The sequence below is a fragment of the Oncorhynchus mykiss genome, chromosome 15 (assembly GCF_057628025.1).
Source record: "Oncorhynchus mykiss isolate SJ-2025 chromosome 15, ASM5762802v1, whole genome shotgun sequence".
Lineage (NCBI taxonomy): Eukaryota > Metazoa > Chordata > Actinopteri > Salmoniformes > Salmonidae > Oncorhynchus > Oncorhynchus mykiss.
In genome coordinates this window covers 63,632,644-63,646,418 of record NC_143036.1, presented here as the reverse complement: position 1 = coordinate 63,646,418, position 13,775 = coordinate 63,632,644, and the positions used below count along the sequence as shown (strand labels likewise).

The following is a 13,775-nucleotide window of genomic DNA, read 5'->3' as shown; positions in this document are numbered from 1 at the left end:
AGCCCAAAATACTTCCCTCACTTACTCCTCCACAGGTTACCATGGAAACATTAGCTATGATTCCATTAACTTGTCCAGTGATTTTTTTGGGTCGACATTTAGAAAGTTTGCATAGAAAATGGATGTGACAATTGCCCACTGCGGTGCGTTTCCATTTAACTATCTTTTGTCGATAAAAACAGCTGGACGTAATGACGTCCCACCTTAAAAAATAAACCTGCAGGGTCGATTACAAATGATTTAGTTGAAGGGTTTCCATTACCCTATTAGACAAATTGCTCATTAATAAATTGCCGACAGTCTGTATGCTCTCCCACCTATCGGTGTCCTGTCGCAGGTAGCTCGTGAAAGCCAGCATGGATGGAATGCAAGAATTGACTAATATTTGCCATATTCGTATAATTCTCATGTGCCAACATATCACCACGGTCTGTGCCATAGTTTAATTTGCACTCCTGTAGATTTTAAATCATCGGATGGTGAAACTTCCATCCAGCCAACCAGAAAAGCAAGGTGATTCAGGCATTCTAGAAAGTCAGAACAATCCTTGTCCTGCAAAGAAAACATTTATTTTTATATTTGAAAAAAATCTATTGTAGACTGTCGGCACCCCGACCTACGGGCAGTAAATGGATCTGATTCATTTGATTCAATGCGATTGTCTTTGAGGACGGCAACAATAGAAATACTATTTATTTATGCCTATTAATAGCCATTGTCAACTTCCCTCCTGGTTATTTTGCTCACAACTCACTGTCAGCCTGTTTAGAAATTAGGCCATCTTATGGATTTAGTACAGAAAAATGATTTGTTTGCAAATGCTGGGGCCATGACATCACGGGCCCCGCCCCCCGCGCACCTTAAAAAGATTCTGCTATCATAATTTATTGGAAAAACAGTTTCCATCATCATTTGTCGCAATACAGCAACACAAAAAACAAATCCACCCTGTCGAATGGAAACAAATGTTGTCAATCTTTAGAAAATGTCTCCTATATCTGCTGTTTACATTACACGTGTTGCAATTACATTTTTTGCAACATTGCTTTTGTCGAATTAACCTAGGTCAATGGAATGCTGCCTAGTGTAAGGAGAAGGTTTACTTGAGGTCCTTCAAGGTCTTCTTTCTTAAGACTTGTTTCGGTTTATGACTCTGTTTAAGACGGATACTGTGTGCTGTTGTGATTCAGCTGGACTGGGGCTGTCATGTTAATATACAGTATATCTCAGTGTGTCAGGGGCTATATAGATGTCCTCTGTTCCATCTGGCAACCACCTCATCAAGGAAAGAGAATAAACCCAGCAAACCACTTCCTCCTCTTCCTCCTGCTCCTCCTCCTCCTCATTCTCAGCAGCAGTCTGACTGATATTACCTCTGTCTCAGCATGGTGGTGCTATCACTGTGACAACACACACTAGTTCAATTCCCGTTTTCCTTTTTCCTTCACTGGCTCCCGTCTTAGTTGCTCTCTCCTCAGTTCATTCCAAAACAACGAAAGCTGTTTGGAGAGTGAATCAAGTGAAGTGGAGATTATAGAGAATTGTGGGGGATCAGACCTGGCGAGGCTATTCTAGAAAACACTTCAAATGAGGGCTTCAAAACAGAGGCCTAAGGGCATAACTTTGCTAACGTCAACCCATATTTTGAGTATTGGAATAAAGCCCTTGGGATGTTTACACACCTGACTCTCAGTGGGAATACCCTGGAGAGATACTCAGCGAGTGGAGGAAGCGGCCGAAGGAAAAAGTTGAGATGTATTGGTCTCCTGTCTAAGCAGGCACCAGTGGGAAGGGGGTGCGACATCAGAGGCATCCCCATGTGCTCAGGTGACCTGAATTCACTTCAGCCAGCTCCTCCCCCGAAGAAAGGAAAAGGGAAAGCAGGGGAACATGGGTAACATGGGCTGTTCCTCTCCTCAGACAGAATTAGAAAGGCCAGATGAAATATGCATGAGCATGAGAGCATGAAACTTTACTTCAAAAAGTCTCTGTGTACGAGTGCATTTTAAAGTGTTTTCCTTTAGAGCTCTTCAAACAGGGAGAGAGGAGCGGACAGGAGAGGAGAGGATGGCCGAACAGGGAATGAGATAGAGGAGGAGAGAGTGAAAGAATGGGGAGAGCTTAGAGAATCCCCCTGCTGAAAGCAAAATGGAATAAACCAAAGGAACATTTACTGAGGCCTAGCCTACTGATGTCGACATTTCTCAGACTGCATGGAAAACCCTGTGGGAAAACCCATTGTTTTATTTCAACACTCAGTAGTGGCTGTCTCTTTGCTCTATACCAGTGGTTCCCAAACATTTTATAGTCCTGTACTCCTTCAAACATTCAACCTCCAGCTGCGTACCCCCTCTAGCACCAGGGTCAGCGCACTCTCAAATGTTGTTTTTTCTGTCATTGTAGGCCTGCCACACACACACTATACGATACATTTATTAAACATAAGAATGATTGTGAGTTTTTGTCACAACCCGGCTCGTGGGAAGTGACAAAAGAGCTCTTATAGGACCACAAATAATAATATAATAATAATCAATCATTTTTGCTCTTTATTTAGCCATCTTACATATAAAACCTTATTTGTTCATCGAAAATGGTGAATAACTCACCACAGGTTAATGAGAAGGGTGTGCTTGAAAGGATGCACATAACTCTACAATGTTGGGTTTTATTGGAGAGAGTCTCAGTCTTAAATCATTTTCCACACACAGTCTGTGCCTGTATTTAGTTTTCATGCTAATGAGGGCCGAGAATCCACTCTCACATAGGTATGTGGTTGCAAAGGGCATCAGTGTCTTAACAATGCGATTTGCCAAGGCGGGATACTCTGAGCGCAGCCCAATCCATAAAATTGGCAGTGGCTTCTGATTAAATTACATTTTCACAGAACAGCGTGTTGCAATTTCGACGAGGCTCTCTTGTTCAGATATTGGTAAGTGGACTGGAGGCAGGGCATGAAAGGGATAACGAATCCAGTTGTTTGTGTCATCCGTTTCGGGAAAGTACCTGAGTAATTGCGCATCCAACTAATTCAGGTGCTTTGCTATATTACATTTAAAATTGTCCATAAGCTTGAGTTCATTTGCACACAAAAAATCATACAATGATGGAAAGACCTGTGTGTTGTCCTTGTTAATACAGAGAGAGAAGAGCTCCAGCTTCTTAATCATAGCCTCAATGTTGTCCCGCACATTGAATATAGTTGTATGTGTCCTTGTAATCCTAGATTTAGATCATTCAGGCGAGAAAAAACATCACCCAGATAGGCCAGTCGTGTGAGAAACTCGTCATCATGCAAGCAGTCAGACAAGTGAAAACCATTTCCACTGTAGTGTCCAAAACGTCTTTCAAGCTGTCAGGCATTCCCTTGGCAGCAAGAGCCTCTCGGTGAATGCTGCAGTGTACCCAAGTGGTGTCGGGAGCAACTGCTTGCACGCGCGTTACCACTCCACTATGTCTCCCTGTCATGGCTTTTGCGCCATCATTACAGATACCAACACATCTTGACCACCAAAGTCCATTTGGTGTCACAAAGCTGTCCAGTACTTTAAAAATATCCTCTCCTGTCTTCCTGGTTTCCAGTGGTTTGCAGAAGAGAATGTCTTCCTTAATTGACCCCCCATAAATGTAACGGACATATACCAGGAGCTGTGCCAGGCCCGCCACGTCTGTTGACTCATCCAGCTGTAAAGCATAGAATTCAATGGCTTGTATGTGAAGCAGCAATTGTTTCAAAACATCTCCTGCCATGTCACTGATGCGTTGTTTGATGAAGATATTGTCTGTATAGTTTTTTTGGCCTGTTCCCCCAGCATTGTCCCAGCCATTTCTGAGGCAGCAGGAAGAATGAAGTCCTCCACAATAGTATGGGGCTTGCCTGTCCTAGGCACTCAGTAGCTCACCATATAAGACGCTTCTAGCCCCTTCTTATTAATGCTATCTGTTGCTTTTATACATGTCTTACTACTCAAAAGTAATCTTTATTATGCGCAAGAGTGAAGGTTTATCGAGTTGTGAGATAGTACTTTTGCACATATACCACACTGTGGCTGAGGAAAGGCACTACTCCCAATATAAGTGAACCCCAATCAATATAGTTCTCATCATATTTGTGCCTCTTCAATGGTCTATCGTCCCTGTCTGTTGTTCGGTGCTTTCCCAGGTAAGGGGGTAGTAGCTCTTCAGCTGCATCAGATTCACAACTTTCAGTGTCCGTGCTAGCTGGGCTAACAACAAATGTAGAATTACTGATGCTAGCATTGGATGTGCTCATGGAAGCAGAACAACTTGTGTCGTCGACAGGTGCAGGTAGTAGCAGCTGCTGGTAGTAGCAGTACTACCAGTAGAGCTGGTATGTGTCTCTATGGGCCTTACTAAATGGACTGTTTGAAAATTGACTTTTTAAAATAATTTAAATGCGAATCACATTTTTATTTGGTGTACCCCCGACGGCATTGCCAGGGATACGCGTACCCCAGTTTGGGAATACCTGTTCTTTACCATTATAATTGTCACTGATGTAAGGTGAATTGACCTGGGACAAGGGATGTACTCTAAAACACTATACCACATTTAACACTGGAGCTCCTTCAGATGTATCCTTCCTTAGGCTTCCTGGGAGTTGACAGCTCCTCAACAGCAGCGTTTAGACTGTGTTGGCCCTATAAAGAGCACAAATTGTTACAGTGACAAAGTGGCCCTTCTCTTCAGCGCTGCAGGCTAATGGACAGCACAACTCTCTTTCTCTCTGTCTCTCCCAGATCCATGGAATCATTCCTCCCACGCTACTAACTGACAGGGGCTGTGACTGTGCTTAGTGGAGCAAGAGTCTTCTGGAGTTCAGCATTTAGAACACACTTACTGCACACACACATAAACATACTCACTGCTGTGTGTGTGGGGGGGGGGGGGGGGGTGCGTGTGTATGCGTGCGTGCGTGTGCTTGCGCGCGCGCGCGTGTGTGTGTGTGTGTGTGTGTGAGCATGCTTCTGCGTGTGTTGTATGTGCTCTACACAACCTTTTAAGCCAAAAACAGTGACATTGAAACAAACAGTAGGAATCTAGAGATATTGGCTACCTTCAGTGTGGTGTTGTGTGTATCTCTGAAGCTCTGCTGAAGACACAGACAGACAGACTGCCTGCCTAGCTCTGAAGCTCTGCTGAAGACACAGACAGACAGACTGCCTGCCTAGCTCTGAAGCTCTGCTGAAGACACAGACAGACAGACTGCCTGCCTAGCTCTGAAGCTCTGCTGAAGACACAGACAGACAGACAGACTGCCTGCCTAGCTCTGAAGCTCTGCTGAAGACACAGACAGACAGACTGCCTGCCTAGCTCTGAAGCTCTGCTGAAGACACAGACAGACAGACAGACTGCCTGCCTAGCTCTGAAGTTCTGCTGAAGACACAGACAGACAGACTGCCTGCCTAGCTCTGAAGCTCAGGTGGTTTTAATAGAAGGGTGTTTCATTAGACGGAGTGGTGCGTGGCAGAAATACATGGCAGGACTTTGATCTGTGTGGTGTTTTTCTGTGTGTGGAGCTCAGTGGAGGTGAGAACATGAACCAGCCTCTTTCATATTTAACGAGTGAAGATGGGGCTAAGGAAGGGAGAGAAGAGGAGCACTGAGAGGAGATATTCCGTAGGGCTGTCAACCCACTCCTAGCAGACTCACATATCAGTCACAGCACATGTAGTGGGTGTGTTTTTGTGGCTGGTGGGGGCGGGGAGTGGTGTGTGGTAGTGTGTGTGTGTGGGGGGGGGGGGGGGGGGCTTCCGTGTGTTGAACAGTGTATGTGTGTGAGTAAAAGGGAGAGACATATGGCATGCATGTGCTTGTATTGATGTATTGTGACTTACTGTGCATGTGTATGACGATGGAGCCAGGGATGTTAATATAAAGGACCATGTGTCTCCAGAAACCTGATATTTCTGAATCACCATGGAGGTCCTGAGAGACCCATTCTGACTGATGTGTGTAGTTAGGAGATATTATCTCCACTCTCCTGATTTGTCCAGCTCTCTCTCTCTCTCTCTCTCTCTCTCTCTCTCTCTCTCTCTCTCGCTCTCTCGCTCTCGCTCTCGCTCTCGCTCTCGCTCTCGCTCTCGCTCTCGCTCTCGCTCTCGCTCTCTCTCTGATTAGAGCGGCTCTCACTCTGGACCAGTCTCAGTACCACCACACTGGTCACAACCTCATAGCCTTAAATGGAATCAGGCTCAGGCCAGCTGTCAATGCACCAGTCCCCCTGGATCAAACAATTCCCTGATGAAGATGCACTTGGAGTGGAGGTTGGGTTAGTGACCTCTATAGTGTGAGTCAGCTTTAGCCCAAGTACTAAGCCATATAAATAGTTACTTTCAGCCATATTGAGTGTACCCACGAGTGTTCCAGTAATGTTGATGTGGTGTGAGGGGCTTTACCGTTCTAGTAATTATATTTCTATATGGACGCAGCTCCCTCCACCCTCTATATTGTGAGTTCTAAATCAGTTTCACATTGAGTTTTCCTGGTTAGGTCATGAAGTTTCAAGTCGTCTACAGAAATAAAGGAACTTAAAATTAAGAAATTCAACCAAGACAAAAAAGACAAGGCCGAGGACAAAGTCTACTTCTGGAGAAACTCTGATAAAAGAGGTCCTGCTCCTCCCCTCTATGACAGACACAGGAGGGATGGCGTTCACTTCTATCCTCTCCATCTGACCAACGCTCTACAAACAGCGCCTCATCTGCTTCCAGTGGCAGTTTTTTATCTCTATCATTGAATCTCTTGATCCTCTCCCTGAAAACACTTTGTTAGTTACTTTTGATGTTGAGCCGTTATACACAAATATTCCACACGAGGGCGGTAATTGAAGCTATGGAACATTATCTTCTGCAACGTGACCCTAATGAACTACCTTCCAGTGCCTGCATTATAACATAGGCTGAAATAGTACTCACACACAACTACTTCGTGTTTCTAAATTATTTCTTTATTCAAACAAAGGGTACTGCTATGGGATCCCCCATGGCTCCCAACTATGCTAATTTGTATGTGGGTTACATGAAGAAACAGTCAATTGTCATCCTCTTTCAATCCTCTCAGTCAATTTTTGTTCTATGGAGAGGTGATGCAAAAGAGTTCCAGACGTTCCATGCTTTTCTTAACTCTTGTTCTGAGCATCTGAGATTTACTATGCAATCTGACACACGTCAAATCAGTTTCCTTGTGTGAAGATAATGTTCTATACTGATCTTTACAGGAAACCTACTGATCGTAACAGTTTGTTGAGGGCTGATAGTTGTCACCTGCTTCCCTTGAAAAGCAATTTGCCCTACAGCCAATTCTGTTGAATCAAAATAATTAGCAAAAAACAATCAGATTTCGACAGAAATATGTCTGAGACTCAAAGAAAATGCAAGGAGAGGGGTTACAAAAATGGTCAAATTAATATTGCCATTGAGAAAATTCAAAACAAACCGAGACATGACCTTTTTCAAGGTCAGTCTCGCAAAAAGAAGCATTCTTGCTTTCTAAATGCCCTATTCAAAATGCTCTGAACAAATTAATGGAATCGTTCACAAACATTGGCACATTCTAAGGTCCGATGACAGTATCGGTAATGTGTTTTCGTATTCTCGCGGGGCAGAAATCTCAGAGATCAACTGGTATACTCTGATTTACCACCCCAAGATATCCCTGCACAACGTCTATTTGCACCCCTACTGGATGGAAACTACAAGTGTAATGGCTGTGCTCAATGCAATGGCACTTATAAATGTAGATCCTTCAAACACCCCCAAACAGGGAAACAGATCCCAATCCAAGGTGTTATTACGTGCTCCACTAAGGCAGTTATTTATCTGATAACTTGTCCTTGTGGTAAAAATGATGTGGGTAAAACAAGCGTGAATTAAAAGTACGTATCTCAGAGCATCGTAGCACCATTAGGTGCAAAAACTTGACCTATCCAGTTGCAGACCACTTTTTGGAAGCAAACCACTCGATTTCGTCCCTATGTTATATTGGCATCGAACCTTGATAATGTATTGTTAAAATCAGAGGCTGCCTGGATCTTTAATTTAAAGACCCTTCCTCCCCTTCGGTCTCAACATAGACTTTGACCTGAAGCCATTGTGAGTGATTGTTGGGATTTTCCTGTTCTAAATGTTTGTAGGCTTATGTAGTCAAAATTGTATCTATGATCGTATGCTATCCAGTCATGTTTTTTGGTATGTTATTTTTATATTTGAAGATTAACCAATGATATCAGGCCACACCCGGCCATGATTACAGACACCAGTGTGTGTCCTTTGACACTATATAAACTAGTCACCCCGTAGTGTTTGTCATTATACCCTGATGAAGACAGCTTGTCTGTCTGTTGGTTATTAAATTATTGCATCTGAGCTCCTAGAGTGTGCGGCACTACTTTAATTTTCCTAGGCTTAGTCAGGGCAGCAGGTAGCCTTGTGGTTAGAGCGTTGGACTAGTAACCGAAAGGTTGTAAGATCGAATCCCCGAGCTGACAAAGTAAAAATCTGTCGTTCTGTCCCTGAACAAGGCAGCTAACCCACTGTTCCTAGGCTGTCATTGAAAATAAGAATTTGTTCTTAACTGACTTGCCTAGTTAAATAAAGGTAAAGAAATAATTATCATATCTGTGTTTATAACTAGGCTTGGGCAGTAAACCGTGTATACCATATATGGGCTATTTGGAAATAACCACAGGAGAGGTTTTTCAATACTGTTGAAACTAACTAGAATCTTTGATGTGTTTTTTATACATATTTACAGTGACTTTTGACCTTTTTTTGGTTTTTATTTACCACCTTTTTCTCCCCAATTTTGGATCTGGTCTCATCGCTGCAACTCCCCAATGAGCTCGGGAGAGGAGGAGGTGGAGTCATGTGTCCCCCGAAACATGACCCGCCCATCCACACTCTTTAACATTAGCCAGCTTAACCCGGAAACCAGCCGCACCAATGTGTTGGAGGAAACACCGTTCAACTGGCAACCGGGTTCAGCCCGCAGGCAAGTAATGCCTCACCGGCCAAACTCTCCCCTAACCCGGACGACTCTGGGCCAATTGTGCACCATCCTATGGGACTCCCGGCCACAACCGGTTGTGGCACAGCCCGCATGAACCCGGGTCTGTAGTAACGCCTCTAGCACTGCGATGCAGTGCCTTAGACTGCTGTGCCACTCAGCAGGCCCTACCTCAACTTTTAAAATTATGAGTCACTCACTGTTGTGCAGCACTCACTAGGTGATCTATATACTGATATATGTAGTTACACTATGGAATTCACAACTAAATGTTTGCCAGCTAGATATCTAATAACTATTAAGTTAACTTTCTAAAATGTGCTAAAGCTGTGCAGTTGTGCATTTGATTTGCTAACTTAGTAGCTGGTTATCTAGCTAGCTAGCTAAGTGGTTAGCTTCTTGCAATCAAGCTCCTCTTAGTAACAGCAGATAATTCCCTCCTTGATCAAGAGACAGTATTTGTTTTGTGCGTGCAGCAAACTTTGAGTAGCATTTTTGAGTTACTTGTATAACTTTATCAGCTGGGATGTCTATCCTGTAAATAGCTTATGTCAGAGACTGTATAAAATAGTTAGCATTTAGCTAGCATTCGCTATTGGATTTTACATGTACTTGTTAGCATTGCTAACCTTTGAATTGAGAATAGTGTTCATTGCTGATATTATCAAATATCCTGGGATGGAACAAAGTCGGTATGAAGGTATGACTCCCTCTTTACTGCCCAAGCCTATTTATAACACTTCTCATGATGCCACAGTGGTGGCTCTTCATATCAGAGTAGAAACAATGTGTAGGAACACTTGCACCATCAACACCGACATGACTGAAGTTATGACATTCTACGTTCCACTCAAAGGTTTATTTTGGGACCACGACAGTTGACAGCTACTATGTTAGATCCACAGTCAGTCTATTCTGAGACCCCACTGTAATGGTGTAATGTGTTCCAGTTAAATATTGTGTGGGCTAAGGGGCCCAGGAGCTATGTACGTGCTCCAGATACAAACATTTAAACTATATCCAAACATCGCTGGCATCATAACTTTTGTAAATATCTGAATATTTACAACATAGAAAGGATGGCAGGACATGAATATTTAAAATCACCCCAATTCAAACCACTCCATCTATCAGTGTGTTTGGTGTAGTGTGAGAAATCAGGAGATGGTTGGTGTAGACCTGTGGGTCCATATTGACATTGATTTTAAGTAACCTTTGGTCCACTGCTTGATAAACAGCCATTCTCCTTCACACTCGTGAATTTTGGATCTGAATTTTGATTGCAAATGCTGATGGGGTTATCATGTGTCTTGTCTCTTAACTTTGTCCAAATGTTTTGACAGTGTTTGCAAGTCTGGAGGCTCATAGACCTCACCAAGTATTCAGTAACTAGCACAGTTACAATAGAGCATAATAAATCATTTTCAGATTTAGCGTAGTCAATTAAGATTTTATAATTAACCTCAAATCCTCTGTAATAAATGACCATACAATAATGTTGTGATCAGAATTGCCTGATGAATATATTGTTATGTGAATCGACATGCTGTCCCCCGGCCTGTTGACTGACTAGTATGTTGTTGTGCTTGTCTCTTCCACAGAGCTGCCGTATGGCTGGGAGAAGATCGATGACCCTATTTACGGAAGTTACTATGTGGAGTAAGTCTGGACCCACTGCTTTAATAATGAATGACTATTTTGATTTCCGGTGTTCCCCCGTGTTATGTTTCCACTGTCCTGTGTTAGTCAGAGTCATTAACGCTTTTTCTGCTGCTTATTTATACCTCTATCTCTGTCTGTCTGTCCGTGTGGATGGGTCAGTGGGTGATTGTTTGTTAGGCATTTGTGAGTGTGTGTGTGTGTGTGTGTGTATATGTGTGTCTCTGTGTGAGTGTGTACCTGTTTACATGCGTGTGTGTGTGTGTGTGTGTGTGTGTGTGTGTGTGTGTGTGTGTGTGTGTGTGTGTGTGTGTGTGTGTGTGTGCGCGATGGTGATGTGTCTCTGTCTTCTCTATTGAACCAAATGTACCCTTCCTATTCTGGACGTGTCCTTTCTCCTGCTGGATGCGCACTAGTCCCCCTAGTCCAGGGAGAGGAGGGAACGTCTATTTATAGCCTGGCTGGAGAGGGAGTTTGGCTGGCTGGCCGTGTTCTATTCTCTATCCCCAAGAAAGGCTAGAACACTGCACCTGCCTTGCCTACACTCCCTCTCTCCCGCTGCCATGTAGAGATCCCATATCCCCAGGCAGCCACTGAGCCATTGCACACACGCACACTAGCACCATACCTGACCCTGCCAAGTCCAATAGTTACAGATGAAGTCAGAAGTTTACATACACCTTAGCCAAATACATTTAAACTCAGTTCTTCATAATTCCTGACATTTAATCCTCGTAAGAATTCCCTGTCTTAGGTCAGTTAGGATCACCACTTTATTTTAAGAATGTGAAATGTCAGAATAATAGTAGAGAGAATGATTTATTTCAGCTTTTATTTCTTTCATCACATTCCCAGTGGGTCAGAAGTTTACATATACTCAATTAGTATTTGGTAGCATTGCCTTTAAATTGTTTAATTTGGGCCTCCCGGGTGGCGCAGTGGTTAAGGGCCACCAGAGACTCTGGGTTCGCGCCCAGGCTCTGTCGTAACCGGCCGCGACCGGTAGGTCCGTGGGGCGATGCAGAAATGGCCTAGCGTCAGGGATATCCTTGTCTCATCGCGCACCAGTGACTCCTGTGGCGGGCCGGGCGCAGTGCACGCTAACCAAAGTTGTCAGGTGCATGGTGTTTCCTCCGACACATTGGTGCAGCTGGCTTCCGGGTTGGATGCGCGCTGTGTTAAGAAGCAGTGCGGCTTGGTTGGGTTGTGTATCGGAGGTCGCATGACTTTCGACCTTCGTCTCTCCCGAGCCCGTACGGGAGTTGTAGCGATGAGACATGATAGTAGCTACTAACAATTGGATACCACAAAATTGGGGAGAAAAATGCGGTAAAATTAAATAAAAAAAATAAAAACATTTGTTTAATTTCGGCCAAACGTTTCGGTAGCCTTCCACAAGCTTCCCACAATAAGTTGGGTGAATTTTGGCCCATTCCTCCTGACAGATCTGGTGTAACTGAGTCATGTTTGTAGGCCTCCTTGCTCGCACACGCTTTTTCAGTTCTGCCCACAAATGTTCTTGAAGTCAGGGCTTTGTGATGGCCACTCCAATACCTTGAATTTGTTGTCCTTAAGCCACTTTGCCACAACTTTGGAAGTATGCTTGGGGTCATTGTCCATTTGGAAGACCCAATTGCGACCAAGCTTTAACTTTCTGACTGATGTCTTGAGATGTTGCTTCAATATATCCACATAATTTCCCTTCCTCATGATGACATCTATTTTATGAAGTGCACCAGTCCCTCCTGCAGCAAAGCACCCCCACAACATGATGCTGCCACCCCCGTGATTCACTGTTGGGATGGTGTTCTTTGGCTTGCAAGCATCCTCCTTTTCCCTCCAAACATAAAGATGGTCATTATGGCAAAACAGTAAACATTTTTGTTTCTTTAGACCAGAGGACATTTATCCAAAAAGTACAATCTTTGTCCCCATGTGCAGTTTCAAACCGTAGTCTGGCTTTTTTATGGCGGTTTTGGAGCAGTGGCTTCTTCCTTGCTGAGGGGCCTTTCAGGTTATGTCGATATAGGACTCGTTTTACTGTGGATATAGATACTTTTGTACCTGTTTCCTCCAGCATCTTCACAAAGTCCTTTGCTGTTGTTCTGGGATTGATTTGCACTTTTCGCACCAAAGTACGTTCATCTCTAGGAGACAGAACGCGTCTCCTTCCTGAGCGGTATGATGGCTGCATGATCCCATGGTGTTTATACTTGCGTACTATTGTTGGTACAGATGAACATGGTACCTTCAGGCGTTTGGAAATTGCTCCCAAGGATGAACCAGACTTGTGGAGGTCTACATTTTTTTTCCGAGGTCTTGGCTGATTTCTTTTGATTTTCCCATGATGTCCAGCAAAGAGGCATTTAGTTTAAAGGTAGGCCTTGAAATACATCCACAGGTACACCTCCAATTAACACAAATTATGTCAATTAGCCTATCAGAAGCTTCTAAAGCCATTACATAATTTTCTGGAATTTTCCAAGCTGTTTAAAGGCACAGTCAACTTAGTGGAATTGTGATACAGTGAATTATAAGTGAAACAATCTGTCTGTAAGCAATTGTTGGAAAAATGACATGTGTCATGCACAAAGTAGATGTCCTAACCGACTTGCCAAAACTATAGTTTGTTAACAAGAAATGTGTGGAGTGGTTGAAAAACAAGTTTTAATGACTCCAACCTAAGTGTATGTAAACTTCCCACTTCAACTGTATGTCCCACTGCCTGGCTGTACCGTTGAGTTGACCTCATATCTCATGAAGAAACAGAGGGTGTGTAGGCCGGGCAGACGCTGTGCGTACCTACAGAAGCATTATTCCTCCAGTCTCGCACCGTCCAGGAGGGCACATCTAAATGATGATTAATTACTTCCCACTTTCCAAATTACAGTATTTATAATTATCGACTATAATTATCGACTCGCTCCCGAAGACGTACCAAATTAGCACTGACAGAATGTTTTTAGAAAATACACTCAAGGAGACATCTTTTTTCAGAACCAACTCCAGAAATACTAAATGATTCCTAATGCTGATTACAGGAAGCTGCTGATATCAGTAGAATGGGACATAATTGGGCATTTGTTCAT

At 43.5% G+C, this 13,775-nt stretch overlaps 1 protein-coding gene across 12 annotated transcripts in view; it reads left to right on the top strand.

The window, feature by feature from the left end:
* Positions 1 to 13,775, top strand: part of LOC110490483 (membrane-associated guanylate kinase, WW and PDZ domain-containing protein 2) — a 295,215-nt gene that overhangs the window by 224,325 nt on the left and 57,115 nt on the right. For all 12 annotated transcript variants that reach the window (XM_090200765.1, XM_090200764.1, XM_090200763.1 and 9 more), the window contains exon 7: positions 10,629 to 10,686. In XM_090200765.1, the coding sequence (XP_090056891.1) occupies positions 10,629 to 10,686 (58 nt within the window). The remainder of the gene's footprint in view (positions 1 to 10,628; positions 10,687 to 13,775) is intronic.